The sequence below is a fragment of the Coloeus monedula genome (genome assembly GCF_965178545.1).
Source record: "Coloeus monedula genome assembly, chromosome: 9".
Classification (NCBI taxonomy): Eukaryota; Metazoa; Chordata; class Aves; order Passeriformes; family Corvidae; genus Coloeus; species Coloeus monedula.
The window spans coordinates 21,559,942-21,576,237 of NC_138789.1; the positions used below are offsets into that span (position 1 = coordinate 21,559,942).

The 16,296-nt window shown below is 52.3% G+C and overlaps 1 protein-coding gene across 1 annotated transcript in view; it reads left to right on the forward strand.

Annotated features, from left to right (window-relative positions):
- PTPRF (protein tyrosine phosphatase receptor type F) overlaps window positions 1-12,594 on the forward strand; it is a gene marked incomplete at its 5' end in the record, with an annotated part of 246,182 nt that extends 233,588 nt beyond the window's left edge. Inside the window, 9 exons of the mRNA XM_082287496.1 lie at window positions 3,647-3,766; window positions 4,786-4,940; window positions 6,251-6,536; window positions 8,160-8,338; window positions 10,821-10,947; window positions 11,174-11,299; window positions 11,914-12,068; window positions 12,205-12,340; window positions 12,477-12,594. Coding sequence (XP_082143622.1) covers window positions 3,647-3,766; window positions 4,786-4,940; window positions 6,251-6,536; window positions 8,160-8,338; window positions 10,821-10,947; window positions 11,174-11,299; window positions 11,914-12,068; window positions 12,205-12,340; window positions 12,477-12,545 — 1,353 coding nt within the window. The 3' untranslated portion in view covers window positions 12,546-12,594. The remainder of the gene's footprint in view (window positions 1-3,646; window positions 3,767-4,785; window positions 4,941-6,250; window positions 6,537-8,159; window positions 8,339-10,820; window positions 10,948-11,173; window positions 11,300-11,913; window positions 12,069-12,204; window positions 12,341-12,476) is intronic.
- Window positions 12,595-16,296: the final 3,702 nt, after the last annotated feature.

The following is a 16,296-nucleotide window of genomic DNA, read 5'->3' on the forward strand; positions in this document are numbered from 1 at the left end:
CCAGAGCCTTCAAACTTCATCTGCTGTAACCCCTTGGGTCCCTGCAGCATTGGTGCCTGCTGATGCTCATGCTGCTGTGGGACAACACTGCTCCAGGCAGTCACATGGTATCAAAGCCATTACCCAAGGGTGACCTTGCTTGAAAGTCCCCTTGCCCAGGGGCTTTGGTGCGGGCACAGGACTGTGTCTCCAGCTGCAGAGCCTGGGGTGGGTAGCTGGGCCTCATGGCGAGCTGCCCAGTGCAGAGCAGGCTCTGCTGCCTTTCCAGGCAAGCTCCCCAGGTCACCCTCGGCAGTGCTGTGATAAGCTGACCAGGACCAGCAGCGGCTTGGCAGCCCTGTGGGGGTGACACTGCTTTAAAGGGTTCCTGAGCTGCAGAGGGAAAAAAAATCTTTAAGGAGCATCAGCTTTTATGGTCTGCAATTTCAGCTGGCTTGATGGTCCAAATCATCCTCCCTTTTTCATGTTTTCACAAAGTGAGAAGCACATAAAGGATAGAAATGGCTGGATTGTGCAATTTAGCTGCCTTCAAAGCTTTACAATCAGTTTCAGAATCATTTGGTGGCAGTTCAGAAACACACATTGTAGATTAGCTTTCCTGAAGCTGCGAGCGTGGCGCGTCCCTGCCGGGCTGTGTTGCCAGGAGAGAGGTATTAAAGCAGGATTTCTCCTGCCCTGGGCTATCCCCAAGAGCCTGGCAGAGTGAGGTCTCCCACAGCAGAACCATGGCTTGTTCTGTTCCAGCCCAGAGCACCAAGCTGCCATCCCTGGGGTGTGATCTCCCCTGGCATTTCATGTCCCTAGGAAGGAGTGTTAAGAGGCCAGTGCTCAAAGGCCCTGGGAAAGAGAACATCATGCTGCAGCCCTCTCACTGACAGCAATGCCATCTGGAGCTTGTGAGCAGGGCCGGGAGCAGAGCACAGCTCTCCAGCTGTAGAGAGGTGCCCGGCTGCTCTTGGGCTCAGGGCATCAAAGGGGAGGGACAGAAGCCACTCAGCAAAGCTGCAATAAATGGCTGTTCAGGACATTACTGTGCTCCTTAAGTTAATGAGAAACAAGCACTGCCAGAAGAAAACATCTCTTATCTGCTTTAGTGCCACAGTGCATCGGCTTCAGCATAAAATTTACAGAGCTTGAAAATGGGGCATAAACATTATGGGTAAATTTGGCAGAAAATGTGACTGACTCTTATCTGGTCATGAATAAATAATTTTCAATTACCAGCCCAGGCAGTGCTATTATGCCACACAGGGAATTCCTCTGAAGTTTGTTTTGTGCTCAAGTACACAACCCTGCAGCATGTGGGTGGCAGGAGGGGACGGCCATCCCTGAGGTGTAGACTCAGGCACAGCTGTGCTGCTCCCCTGAAACATCCCCTGCAAACCAAACCAAGGGTGACACAGCAGCTGCCCCCAGCATTTGCAGGATGCTGTGCTGCTCTCCCCTCCCTTAGAGAGGGTCACATTATGTCCCACCCAGGCAAGGCAAACTCAGGCTTCGTGGAGACAGCCTGCAGCTGCAACCCACTCATGAAGATGGGATCGGTTTAGCTGTGAAATACTGTTTGTGGCCTCCAAGTTGCTGGTGCTGCAGCCAGTTGGCATCAAATGCTCTGTGCCAAGCGAGGAAGAGGAATCCTGAGATTTTTGCAGGGCCTGCCATGTTGCCACAAATCCAAGGCAGCACAGCAGCCCAAGTGGCAGGAGACCCTGGCAGAGCTGCTCTGCTTTCACAGGCACCTGCAGTACCCCATGAGGCAGCCTTACTCCAGGCACTTCTGCCAGGGCAGGACTTACTGAGAGCAGAACCCAAAAAGCAGGGAGAGATGCATCCCTCTGACTCCACGTTGCTGCACTCCAGAGCCAGAGTACAGGATGAGGGCTCTTAGCTCTCACAAGCCCCACCCTGCTGCAAGTGCTTTCTATTAGAAGGCAGAACTTCATTGATTCCTAATTAAGCTTATTGTTTCCCTTCCCACACATTCCCCTGTAAACACATTCTGCTAATAATTAAGTTTACTATTCCTTGACAAGCACAGATGATCTTCCATTCACTCCTCTCTCCCAGGGCGGGAAACCATTTTCGGTGTGGTGCACATGGGTGGGAGTGAAGTCTTCCTCCTGTCAGCCAGGCATTGTGGCTCTGCAGGGTGGGGGAGCCAGGTACTAGATGAAACAGGGATGCTCAGGGTGCCAATTAAATAGGGAGCTTGGGCCTTCAGAGAAAAAAAACGGAGGAGTAGTTTGCAAACACTGAGCTGTGAAGAGGAGGAGGAGGAGAGCATCAACAGGTGAGCAGGGAGGGATGTGCAGGGAGATGAATGGGCAGAGGGATGGGCCCCTGGGGATGTGTTAGGGCCCTCTGCCAAGTGGGATGCAACAAGACCTGTGGCCAGTAACTCAAAGCACTCTGGCTGCAGAGTTGAAGGGGTGATAAGGATTCTGCAGAGCAGGAGGTCTCTAGGGAGCAGCAGTGTTTTCATGATGGGACAGTGCTGCCTGCAGGAGGGGCCTGAGGGGATAGTTTTGCCAGTCTGTGCCTTCTTGCAGAGGGAGAACAAGATGTGTCTGTGTCTGAGTTGGCATCTGTGCCTTGCAAGAGCCATTTTGAAACACCTGGGAGGCGTAGATTTTCAGGGATGTGCCACCTGCCACAAGGGCAGGTTGGTGTCTCTTGGTGATGCTCAATGCACTCAAGCCTATAGCAGTGCAGAGAGTGGATACAGCATCCAGGCTGGAGCCCTGGCATGGGCTGTGTCCCACCTGTCACCAGGGTGGTTTGCTGCCCAAGGCCACACTGGCAGGGGCACCCTGGGGACTACAGATGTTACGGGAAAGGTAGTGCCTGTTCTTCTGTTGCTGTTTACTGTGCTGGGCTCAGGTCTGTCCTGCCACACCTGTGGGTCAAGGACTCCAGGCTGGTATAGCAGGGACCTGGTGAGGATACAAGCTGCATCTCATTCACCTCAGCTGCCCTTTGAGTAGAGCTGTGCCCACAGAAACCATCATTTCCTCTTCCCTGCTGCACTAGCTCTTCTCCCATCAACCCACAGCTGCCTGCCTTCTCTTCATCCAGGTGGAGCTCAGGCAGGGGGTGGTTCAAGCAAAGCCCCAAAGATGCCCATGTCACCAGACAGGAGGCAGGGAAGAACTACAGCAGGCACAAATCACTGCTAGGAATTGCTGCTTACTGTCTTGGTATTTGGTATTGCTCTTGTTGCTCTGTCTGGTGGCCTGGCCCCCTTTGCCACTTACCACCAATGGCTCCAGGTGAAAAAGAAAATTCCTCTTTCAGTGAGTAGCCACTGAGATCAGTTCAGTTGGTCAGAGCATGGTGCTAGTAACACCAAGATTGTGGGTTCAATACCCATATGAGCTATTCACTTAAGAGTTGGACTTGATGATCCTTGTGGTCCCTCCAGCTCAGAATATTCTTGTGATTCTGAGTCTTATGGATAGGAGTCCAGGGGGTGCTGCCTTTTTGCTGGGGATAGGGACACTCTGGGGGAAAGAAATCTAGATTTTAGAGGCCCCCCTGCACAGTGACTCATTCCTGTCTTTACCCTTTGAAGGGCAGAGCCCTGTTCCTCACCCAGATGCCCCAGTCAGCAGCCAATCACTGACCCGTTCTCTTCACCTCCCTGCAGGTAAAGTGTGACCAGTACTGGCCGAGCCGGGGTACGGAAACCTATGGGATGATCCAGGTGACCCTGCTGGATACAGTCGAGCTGGCGACCTACACCGTCCGCACCTTTGCTCTGTACAAGGTATGGGTCTGGCTGGGCTGTTGCTGCTCCACGTAGTGCAGAGAGGCTTCCCAGTGCTGCAAAGTGCTCCATGGCCCACAGGCAGTGGCCGCTGGCTGTACCTGGCTTGGCCAAGGATGTGGCCAGTCCGCACATCAGCCATGTCTCACAGATGGGCTGCAGTAGGAGATCAGCTGCAGGTTGTGCATCTGGCCACTACTGGACTTTGGCCAGGATATCTGATGCTCTTCTGTGTGCATTCTGTGATGGGCCCAGAGCAGGGCTCTTCTTGCCTCTGGCGAGTGTACAGGTAGCAGCTGTCCTCCCATTAGAGAGACAACATGGGAAGCAGTGAATTTTTATCACTCCTGTCACTAATAATGCAAATGGAGGGGCTATTTCTGATGTGAGCACAAACCCTTCTCTCCTGCCTGCTGCATTCCTCATTAGTGTTTGGAAGTCCCTGGGGGCAGTGCCAGCAGCAGCGTGTCATGGCAATGCAGACAGGCTTTGCGGCGAGCTGCCTCTGTGCGTGACTGAGTCTCGGCCCAGTGCTCATAGGGGATGCCCACCCCAGAAAGGCCCCAGCAATCACTCAGCCACTCCTACCACTTGCTGCATAGATCACTCAGCCAAGCCCAGAGAGGAGTGGGGCAGTCTGCAGACACAGGCTGATCACCCAGCCTAGGGACACCCATGATGCAGAGGAGCAGGGAGGGAACTGGCTGCTGTAGCCCTTCCATGCCCAGTCCCCATTTTCCCTGAACATGCAATGAGTGCTGTGCAGAAAAGAGTATTTCACCTACTTCTGCAGAGCTGCTCTGCTGTCTCTGTCAACTGCCTTTCTACCGATCATCTGTATGTACAGAAGCTTTGCAATAAACCTACGTTTTTCCTCCAAATTTTTGCTAGGGAAAGCCCAGCACATGCATCATCACACAGAGCTTTGCATGTCTGTTGCTGTTGTTGTCCCATCAGCAGGTTCCTGCACTGGCATGAGACTGTTCTCATGCAAAACAACTCCTCTTTGTCTTCAACAGAATGGTTCCAGTGAGAAGACAGAGCTGCGACAGTTCCAGTTCATGGCTTGGCCCGATCACGGGGTCCCAGAATACCCCACCCCAATCCTCGCTTTCCTGCGACGGGTCAAGGCCTGTAACCCAACAGATGCTGGGCCCATGGTTGTGCATTGCAGGTAGAACTGTTGTGTTTACCTTCTGGCTGCAGGAGCTTTAACCTATCTGAAAGTGGAATCTCCCCTTCTTGTGGGAAAGGTTTCATGGTAGCATAAGCTGCACTGAACGCTTGGGCTGGCAGCAGAACAGGCCCAGCAGGGGTAATGCAGTGGTGTGACATTTCTATTGCTACTGCTGCATCAGATTAAACAGCACTGCTGCCTGGAGAGCCTCAGAAAACACATTTTCCTGCAAAACGGCAAGTGCCATTTAAGAATTAAATTATCTGTGCCCAGCATAAGTGGGTGGCACCTTCAGAGGCACATCACTGACAGAAATCCATGTGGTGACCTCTACAAACATCCACATGCAGTATTTCTGAATGGTTCTGAATGGTGGAAGAGCAGCCCTCTTTCACAGGATAGAAAGGCAGCTCTTAAGACAAAATATTAGTCTACGAAGGCTCAGCATCTTACCCAGCCAAGATTTATTTGTACCAGCCAAGAGGGGACTGTTACTCCAACAAACCACTCCATCATTGCTGTTCCAGCATACGCCTTACCAGCAGTGTTTAATGCTCTTCTTTCATGCTCTGTTTCAGATGGTAGTGGAATATAATTAACACACAAACAAGCTGTATTAAAGCCCTGTTAAGGATATGACTTGCACCATAAATGAGGAAATGCCTAGCTCCCTATCTCTGCCTGTGTTTACATGTCACAACAGCATATCTGTTGTTTTCAGGGTGCTCTCAGAATGAGTAGTTTGAGGTTTGCTACTGCCCTTCCAACAGTTGTGGAGAGGCATTTGGTGCTTGAGTAAAGGGCTCAGCACAGTCGTGCATGACCTCAGCTTTCTGCTTCCTCTCTCGGGCTGGCTGTGCTTGTTTTATGGGTGAAGAAACAGTGACCGAGGTGAGGGGACAAGCAGGCTTGAAATCATGGGTTTCACTGGTGTTAGGGCCCAGCCTGCTCTTCATGTCTTCTGACTTCACACACACGTGCGCTATCACTCTCCTGCCTGTTAAACACATTTCTCCTTCCCTTGTGGAGGGGTTGCAGCCACCACAGAGATCAGCAGGGTGACAGTGTCCTTTCCAATCCAGCAGTGAAAGGGGGACAGCAGAAAGGCTGAGCAGCCTCTCACATTCTTTGGTGATTCTCTCCCTTACTCCTCCTGTCACTTCTTGTTTGGAGCTCCGCTCAAAGGGAGCAGCCTTTACTCCCCTTTTGTGTGCCCTAGCTCCTGGTGATCTCTTAAGCAATGTCAGAGCTCGTGTGACACCTGTAGGAGACCGTGTCATCTCAGGCCTTGTGCTTTGCTCCCGCAGTGCCGGCGTGGGCCGAACTGGCTGCTTCATTGTCATCGATGCCATGCTGGAGCGGATGAAGCACGAGAAGACTGTGGATATCTATGGCCACGTGACGTGCATGCGCTCTCAGCGCAACTACATGGTGCAGACAGAGGACCAGTACATCTTCATCCACGAGGCCTTGCTGGAGGCTGCCACGTGTGGCAATACTGAGGTGCCCGCACGCAACCTCTTCGCCCACATCCAGAAGCTGACCCAGGTGCCACCGGGGGAGAGCGTTACTGCAATGGAGCTGGAATTCAAGGTTGGTGGCAGAGCCCCAGCACCCCAATTCTCCAGTGCCTTGTCTCTGCCCACAGAACCCCACGGGCCACTCATCCAGGGGTTGGGAGAGGGGAGCTATGGATCATTACAGACAGTTATTCTTTTGTGTTTCTAAAGCAGGTAGGCAGCAATTTAAAATACATTTGAATTGTAAAGCTTTTGTCGGCCACAGTCCCCCCTGGATTGGCAGCTTCTGGAGAGGATATAAAAGGCAGATGGATGTGCAGCTCTCAGCAGCACGTTCTGCTCTAGGTTCACTGTGCGGCAGGAGCTGCATCTGAAATCAGATGCAGATCATGTTAGTGATAATTGATGTTACTGTGAACAACTTGTCTGGAAACAGCTCCAATTTAAATATGTGAGACATTTCTAGTCTCATTTCTTCAATGCTGAGCTCTGTAATCTTTTAACCACCTCAGCACCAAGCCTCAGTGTCTAGAATTGGTGAAGGCAGTGTTTTAAGGCACACCATTTTTAAGAAGCCAAGCCCACATTTTTCTGCCTGAATCTGTGTATGCCAATTGCAGATATTTATTACAGCCTTGGAGCTGGAAGTGAGCTCTGTTACGTGCCCATATTCTCAGATGAGGTGCATTAGTCCAGTGAACTCTTGCAGGGGAATATAGCTCAGGCAGGGAGGCAGGGAGGCAGCAGACCATGCAGGCTGTGAAATGAACTGCAGCAGTACAGCTTCACCCTGGGGATTCCCTCCAAGTGACAAAAGAGCAGGAGAGGCAAAATATTGACTTTCCATCTAAACTGGGAATAGTTGAGAAGCTCTGTCCTGTGGTTATCAGAGCTGCTGGTATCCTGGAGTTGGCACAGTAAAACATGCTGCATGAGTGTCTCATGGTGACATCTGCCCTGAGAAACTCCTCAAGAGAGCCACAGAATTGTGCTCAACTCAAGCAGTTCTGTTGTAAGAAAGACAAAATTTTGTTTTCCTTTGGTTTTTCCAAGGGTCTCTTGAGAACAGTAATGAAATTGCCCCTCTCTGTGCCCTGGCAGTGTCCAGGGGAGCAGGATATGGGAGGTCCTCACATGGCTGCATTGCTCCCCAGAGAGCAACCCTGTGCCTCTGCAGGGAGCCTCTGCTGAGGTCCAGCTCCCACTCACAGAGAGAAGGGTGGTTCTGGAGATGCTGGAGGTAGTCTTTTGGGGAAGGAAAACCAAAAAAATTTAAAAAAAAAAAGGGGGGGGGGAGGGGGAAGAGGCACTTGTGTTTGAATCTGCCAGCAGATCTAAGTAACACATTTACCATGACTCCAGTTTACGGGACTCAAAGAGAGCCATAAAATGTCTCACAGTAACCCAAAATAGATCTTCTTTACCTAAAACTGTCACAATCCTCACATTTTCTTGGGTTCTTCTGAGGTGAGAAGTAAATAGCAAGACATCGGAAGAGGAAAAGCTTTGCTTCACTGCCGCCACCAAGCACACATCCCTGGCTCAGTGAGGTATAAAGCTTCGTGTCCTGGCTCTGTGTGTGTCAGAGAGCTGCTGTGGGTCTCCACTCCACTACATAACTGCTGCCAGCATCCCGATTCTGCCCCCAGACTGCTGCATCCCCAGCAGGGATCTGACATGTCTCCTCCTCTTTCAGCTGCTGGCCAACTCTAAAGCACATACCTCACGTTTCATCAGTGCCAACCTCCCGTGCAACAAATTCAAGAACCGCCTTGTGAACATTATGCCGTATGAGCTGACGAGAGTCTGCCTGCAGCCCATCCGGGGTGTCGAGGGCTCTGACTACATCAATGCCAGCTTCATAGATGGCTACAGGTAAGGATCACCTTGGGTGACTGTGCCAGCTTGTCCTGCCTGCTTGGGAACCCAGTCAGAGCTCCCTTCTCTTTCCCGAGGACTGGTCCTGACTGCCTGAGGTGGGCCGGAGACCACTTTGTTGCATTTTATCTATTTCCATCTTCTCAGACACTTCAGTGTGTGTAGTTACAATCTGTGAAGTTTCCTGTGAGTGAGCACTGCCAGGCTGGCTTGTGTTGCTGTAGACAGATGCCCACATGGCTGGAGTGGCAGGCTGTGTTGGCTCCTGGGGAGGTTTTATGGGATATTCTGGTAGGCATCCCTTGGCTTATGTTTTATATCTACAGTATCTAACTCAAACCTGCCTCCCCACTGTAGTAACTAGACTGAGAAGTGTGCTTCCACTGAGTGGCTGATCAGGCAGCAGCTCAAGACTTGTTTCATGTCTTGATTTTGGGAGGAGTCTGGATCCTCAGGCTGGGCTGTTGCTGGACACTGGGGAGCCCATCACCAGGTTCTTCTCTCCATAATACAGTTTAGAAAGCACAAATTAAGATCTAGTGGGGCAGTAATACTTAAGTTTTCTATATCTGTCTGCTGGCATCTCATTCTCAGATGCTAAATGCCAGGAGAGAAAAACATCTCAATGACCACATCCCCTTCCAAACCAACCCCTAGACAATAATCCAAACCAAATCACAATGATGCACATAAAAGGCCTGTCCTGTTATCTCTCTGTGCACAATCACAGTAGGGTCATCCCTCATGTGCACCATCATCAGTGCAGGAGTGGGGGATACAATGACAGATGTGGCACATTCCTCCTTCAGCTTGGCTTTGCCCACCTGCCTCTTTTGGATTGGTAACCTCCCAGAAGCAAAAGGCACTGCCAAAGAGAACAGATGTGGGTGCAGCCAGGCCAACAGCTCTGTGCTTTGTCCCTGCTCTAGCAGCTGAGCCCAGCAAGGGTTTCCAGGGAGAAGGGCTACATGGAGGCAAGAGTGGACAAGGAGCAGAAGGGGAACAACCCTGGGAGCATCCCAACACAGGAAAAACGGAGCAAGCCAGACTCCCTCAGGGTGGGACAGAGTTAAGGGGAAGGATGAAGGGACTGGAGAAAAGCTGTCACAGAGCAGCCTCCACTCCCTCCTGCCTGTGTGGCTCTGAGCCATCCACCACCAATCATTAAGGTAGCTGCCTGGCTGCAGCCTGGGTCTGGCAGATGGACTGCAGCCACTGTCCTGGCTCCAGACCTGATGGAGAGCAATGCTGGCTTTGCCTCTTGGTGATGCTATGGAGGGAGGATGAGGGCTGCCAGTACAGCAGGTGGTGCTACTTACCCCATCCCTAAGTTCTGTTACCTCTTCCCATCCCTTCCTTTGAACCAGCAATCTTCTAGGTATCTAAAGCAGCAATCTTCTAGGTATCTAAAGAAATCAGTTGACCCAAGGTCCTGCAGATATCATTGATGCTGCATCTTTATTAGCTCTTTCACTTCATTCTGCATCCCCATTCCCTGTTTTTTATGATGCCTTATAAATGCATCTTGAAGCAGCCCCTGTCTGCATCCCGCATGTTACAGCTGCCCTGCAGCACATTCATTAATTTTAGCACCGTTAAAAATAGCACCAGCAGAGGGATGAAGGCAGAACAGAGGGAGGAAGGCAGGACAGAGGATTCAGGCCCTGGTCCCGCGGGCTCCAGCGCCCCGCAGTGGCGGAGCCAGCCCGGGCTCTGCTGTGCCAGGCTGGGAGCTTGGAGAGCCAAGATACCGGCATGGCAGAGCTGAGTCCAAAGCATCAAGGGGGCTTTCTTCAGGGTGGGGGCCAGTCTGGGGCAGGTCACATGGAAAATAGGAGAGGTGCTGAGAGGTGTTCTTGGTTCCACTGCTCTGGTTTGCAGTGGAACCAAGAACAAATTCTGAAGCTTTAGAAAAGCAGACAAAACTGTATTTATGGTTTCCACACTACCCTCATTATTGTCTGGAGTGTGTAATCCAGGTGACCTGGTTCATCTGCTGTGTTTTCCCTTGCAGTGGGAGGGATGGTGGGTACTGCAGAGAGTAAAAGTGCAGAAACACAGGGGTGCTGCTGGGATCATCCCCAAGCACAGTCTCCCCTTCCAGCCCAGGTGGGTGCTGGCAGCCTGCTAGTGAGGGCCTGGGTGCCAAGAGGGCTCTCAGTGCAACAGCAGCACTGGAGACAAGCAGCAGCAAAAGGGAGACGCCATCACCCCAGCAAGGACTAAGAGCCTTTCTGGATCCTCTGCGTTGCAGTGCTCACTGTGTCTGTGGGGAGCACTTAGAAGATAAGTGCTGGCCAGGCTCATCTGTCCCCCAGAGCCCATGACTCATCCTAGAGACCTGCCTCCTACAGCTGGATTGTCAGCCTTGCCTGGTGCCATGGGGCCCTGCCTCCCATTCACCCACCCCGCCAGCCCCCAGGAGCAGCTGCTGCCCATACCTGAGGAGCTGCTCTGAGCACCATTGTGTTTGTCACAGGCAGCAGAAGGCCTACATCGCCACGCAGGGACCACTGGCCGAGACCACTGAGGATTTCTGGCGGATGCTCTGGGAGCACAACTCCACCATTGTGGTGATGTTGACAAAGCTGCGCGAGATGGGCCGGGTATGAGTCCTGCAGTGGGGAGAAGGGGGCTGTGGGGCTGTTGTCTGTGGGCATGAGCTCTTGGCTCACCCCAGTCTGTGTGTGGCACCAGCCGCTCTGGGCGAGCCCCCCACTGCATGTCTGGTGGCTGACCCTGTGGCCCCACAACCACATTGGCTCCCAGGAAGTGGGAGGGAGGAGCAGCAGCTTGTCAGTGCTAATGTCTTACCCTGCTCTTCATCCACAGGAGAAGTGCCATCAGTACTGGCCTGCAGAGCGCTCTGCCCGGTACCAGTACTTTGTGGTGGACCCCATGGCAGAGTACAACATGCCACAGTACATCCTCCGGGAGTTCAAGGTGACGGATGCCAGGGTGAGTGCATCTGCTGGCTCCCCAGCTCCTCTGCCTCTCATGCCTCTGCCCTGCCCAGGCCAGCCAAGGAAGCATGCAACAGCTCCTGCAGAAACGAGAAAGCAAGTGCTGCCTTGCACTGCAGGCAGAAAAGGCTGCTGCCCACCACCTACTGCTCCTCTCACCATAGGTTCCTGCCCTGCCAGCTGTGCCAGTCCCATGAGCAGTTCAGGGATCCCTGTCAGCAACAGACCCTGCCTTGCTTGTGCGGCTCACTCGGGCAAGCATTTAATACAGGTCCCCCTGCACCTGGAGTCTGTGTGTGCAGCATCTCACCGGCCACAGGACCCTTGTGTGACAGTAAACATGGTCCTAGGGTGGAGCTGGGCCCCAAACACTGACCCGGTGGACCCTGTAGGGGCCCAAAGCCCTGCTCAGCTCAGCCACTGGGGTGAACATGGGAGGACAGAGACAGGTCCCAAACATGCACCAAAAGATCTGGGCTCATCCGTGACCTGTGCACCTTCTCACCTGGCCTGGTTCAGGGGGTCTGAGAGCAGGTCAGAGCACCAGTGCTGAGGGGAGTGAGATCACCCCTCACCCACAGTTCACATCTAACACCCCTCTCCCTGCAGGACGGCCAGTCACGGACCATTCGCCAGTTCCAGTTCACAGACTGGCCTGAGCAGGGAGTGCCAAAGACAGGAGAGGGTTTCATTGACTTCATTGGGCAGGTGCACAAGACCAAGGAGCAGTTTGGGCAGGATGGGCCCATCACAGTGCACTGCAGGTAAGTGGGGACTGCAGCCTCTCCCCAGTGAGCAAGTCCCTGTACTCCGTGAGTGGCTTGCACCCCTCCTAGGAGCTCTGCAGAGCCTTCCTGGGGCTGGCAGGACTCGTAATGGCCCCTCTTGCTCCCTGTGCAGTGCTGGGGTTGGGCGCACAGGCGTGTTCATCACACTCAGCATCGTGCTGGAGAGGATGCGCTACGAGGGCGTGGTGGACATGTTCCAGATGGTGAAGACCTTGCGGACGCAGCGGCCGGCCATGGTGCAGACAGAGGTGAGCTCCCCTCCTGTGCATGACAGTGGAGATCTTTGGGAGAAGGGAGGGGACCTGATGGCTTTGGATGTTGGACCCTACAGCCCACTGTCCTTGTGTCCCCACATCTCACATTTCCCTCGTTGCTGCCTTGCAGGACCAGTACCAGCTGTGCTACAGAGCCGCACTGGAGTACCTTGGCAGCTTTGACCACTATGCAACGTAACAGTGCTTTCCTCCAGTCGCGGTGGGGATGTCTAGGAGTGGAGACGGGTCCCTCTGAGCCAGAGCCGCCCATTCCTCAGTCCTTCTGTACAGGTGGAGGTCCTGCCCAGGCAGCAGACCTCCACGCCAACCAGTTTTGACCACGGCATTTAGGAACTTAGCCCCAGCGCCAAATGAGGGAATCCGACTCCAAAAGCATTTCCAGTCTCTGGCTGAATTTCTGCTCATGTGCATCTCTCACCCTCTCTCATGCCGACTGCATTTCACAGCGAGGCTTTAGGTGGGTGGAATGGGATCTTTTTTTTAAACATGTAAAATAGTTACTAGTGGTTTTTATAATCTCCTCTCTCTTTATTTTTTATTTTTTGCAAGTCTTAATGTTTTGCCCAAGCAGAACTGGACCCGCCAAACCTTTGGGAGTTGGGTTTTGTTTTTTTAATTTCCTTTTGCTTTTACATTTTTTACTGCCCTGTGTTTATTTCAGCCCAGTCACTGCTGGTTCTGCCCATTTTAGTGCAGCTTCCTTGGTAATTTGCAGCAGCTGGCTTGTGGTTCCTGCCCGTCTCCATTCCCCATAGGCTGCTTTTTAATCCTCTGTAGAATATGAAATTTCATGGAACTGGACCTAAGCTACCAATTATTTTTTTAGTCTTCTCCCCCCCCCCCACTATTTCCTTAGTAGGTTTGGGTTTGGGAGGGCATGTGGGGTCGCTGGAGAAGCATCCCTTTGTCAGCTGGAAACTGTTCAGTCCTATTACAATGCGTGTTCAACCAATCCAGTGACTGTGTGTATTGGCAGATCCTGATATGACGTGAGTTGTCGTCGCCTTGTTTGTGAGAGACCCGAAATCCCGGGCTCCAGGCATTGGAACCTCTTTATGTGTGTCTTGCTGGGAAGTGGGCAGGAGTAGCGAGGGGACCCCACAGTTCTCCAGGGAGGGGATGGGAAGAGCAAGACACAGCCCTTTGTGTTAATCCCACGGTTCTGTGCGTGCAAGCTCCATCCTGTCACCTCTCACCAGTGGAGTGCATCAGAGCATTGACAAAGGCAAGGAGCACAAGCCCGGCCGACCCAGAGCAGAGCTGGACCAGCTCTCTTTGGAAGCAGGGTACTGCAGGGAAGGGGAGGGGAGTACACATGGCTTCGGAGGTTGGGTGTATCTATAATTTCTGCTATCCTGCAAATGTTAAGAGTCACTAGAATATTGTACTTTCCGCTACTTCAGGATGTTCTAATGAACCAATGTGGCAAGACTACTGGACTTAATTTAATGGTACTATATATTAATACTCCTTATTATATCACACTTGCACTAAAGATGGGGAGTGAGCAGCCCTCTTTTGAGTGCATTGAGTTATGAATAAAGGTGGTGGAAGGGTATCTAATTGTATTATCACATGTATTCCGAATGTTAAGAATCCAAGCTACGTTGAAATCAGCAATCCAGGGTTGGTAATGTTGGAGGACACATTCATTTTTACCTTGTGGATGCATAGTGCTGTAGGGGTCACTGTTGTATACAGTCTGTTTTCTATTTGTTAATAAAAAAAATCTACAGCATCATTGCATAATTCTTGATGTTAATAAATTTGAATAATTGGGTTTCATACAAGCTGGCTTTCCTGTCTGTTTCTTCAGCAATAAGCAGAGGCCATAGAGTCCTTTGGCAATGGGCACACTCCTCAGCCTGTGGCAGGTAAGTCCTTTCCCATGGGTATATCCCAGCCACGAATGCCCTGCACTTTCTACAGGGACCACGTGCCTGCAGGGAGCTTGGAAACCTTCCGTGACAATTCCCTTTGTGCATGTGTGTGCTCACCTCCTGCCCACCTGCAGCTGTACAGGAGTACACTGACATGGTGCAGGCCTGGCTGGACTTGCAGGAAAGAGAGAGGTCAGTGGTGATAGCTCTGGTGGTGATATCGGTAGTTTCCAACCTCCTGGGACACTGCAGTAACGTCGTTCTGTAGCACCGAGCACAGTCGTGTATTCAAAGTTAGTGCTCAGCAGTAAAGCCATCACCTGGCCCCTGACTGCAGAGCAGCACCCAAGTTTGTTCAGGTGTGAAACCCCAGCCCAGGGTGGCAGCCCTGCCTCTGTGTGTGGACAGCCCAGCCCCAGCCCTGCCCACGTGTGAACTGCAAAGCCCAAAGTGTCGGCTCCTAGAGGAAGCAGCACATGCACACAGCACATGCACACAGCACAGATGTGCGAGGGAAAAGCCAATGCAAAGGGCAGAACCATGTGGGTCAAGTGCCTATGGCATTTCCATCCTTCCTAAGGGAGCGAAATGTGCCGTGGCCAGCATGTCCACGATGGGTGAGAGTGCGTGACAGACTGATGAGCTTTTCCCTAGCATGGCTATGAGCACCTTAGTGATTCCTCAGTGACTGCTGGAGTTCAGTCACACACAGCATTCTCTGCCAGGCCAGACCGGTTCCTGGGTAGGTGCCAGATGCAGAAATGTTTTCTCCTTAACTGGCTCATTCCTACCACACTGCTTCACTACACAGTGGCCTGAGGGGCTATTGGGCAGCCTCACTGAGGATGCAGATGCAAGGGCAAAGCAAGCTCCTGCCCTTGTGAGGCAGCACACGTGTGCAGGTGTGTGTGGGCATATGCTGTCATCGCTGTCAGGGCCCAGGATGGCAGAGTGGCACAGCCAAGTGAGCACCTGCTCACACACGGGTGTGTCTGAGGAGGAAGGGCACCACGCTCACCATCGGCAGCCAGCCAGCTGGGAGGTGGGCAGCGAGCCACCTGCCTGTGCTGCAGCAACAGAGCTTGGGCTGTGCTGCCAAACTACAGGTGGTGACAATGCTGCTGCCACTTACTGAGCACTCACCAGGCACTGCCACATGCACAGCGCAAAGCTTTAATCCACGTACAGCCTTGAATGCAGAGATTCTTTCTCAGCAAAAGTTGCCAGAACACTCAGCTATGCACGCATGCATGTACCTTCTTTCTCCTTGTCCAGAAACACTTGGTGCTTCCTTCCCCACCTGTGGGCTTGTCTGTGGACTGAGCAGAAGCAGGAAGAGGCACAGAAAGGGTGAAGAACCTCAGCATGGAATGCACAAAGAATAACGTGACTGAGCCCAGCCCTCTATGACAAGGCTATTGCTGGTAGCCATGTGGCCAAAGCCTCGTGCTGATCTCACAGGCCAGGAAAGGCTCAGTGCACAAAGTGTGAGGACATGCCACCTTGGCAAGGGGACAGGCCCCCAGAGGTCAGAGAACAGCAAAAGCAGCTGCTGTGACAGCTTTTCTCCAGCCCCTTTTCTCCACTCCCCTGGCCTACTTGCATAAAGCCAACACTGCTCCAAAGGGAATGGACTCATCATTTTAAAACCACTTATTCTTTCAACATTTATTTCCCTTTATTTCTGTGTATCTCACAAAATAAAAAAGGAACAAAAAAATCTATGGTGCACAGTGAATAAACAGCAATCCCAGCCTGATCTGCCCTCTGAGCCAGCTCCACGGCTTGTGCCACGCTCCAGGCAGAGCCACCCTGCTTCCTCCCAGGGCTTGGTACTGACATACCTGGGCTGCACCGCTCAGCTTTGCCTGGCTAGAAAGGATTTCCTACAGCTGGCGCTTTTTATTTTGCCCCATTTTCTTTGGTATCAGCTTGAGACTTTTCCCTCCCTCTGGTATCAGTGCCATGCTGTGCTTCTAAGGGAATGGTCCGGAGATGGTTCTATAAGACACTTCAGCCTCTTCTGTTTGGAGTCTCAGATAGAACAAC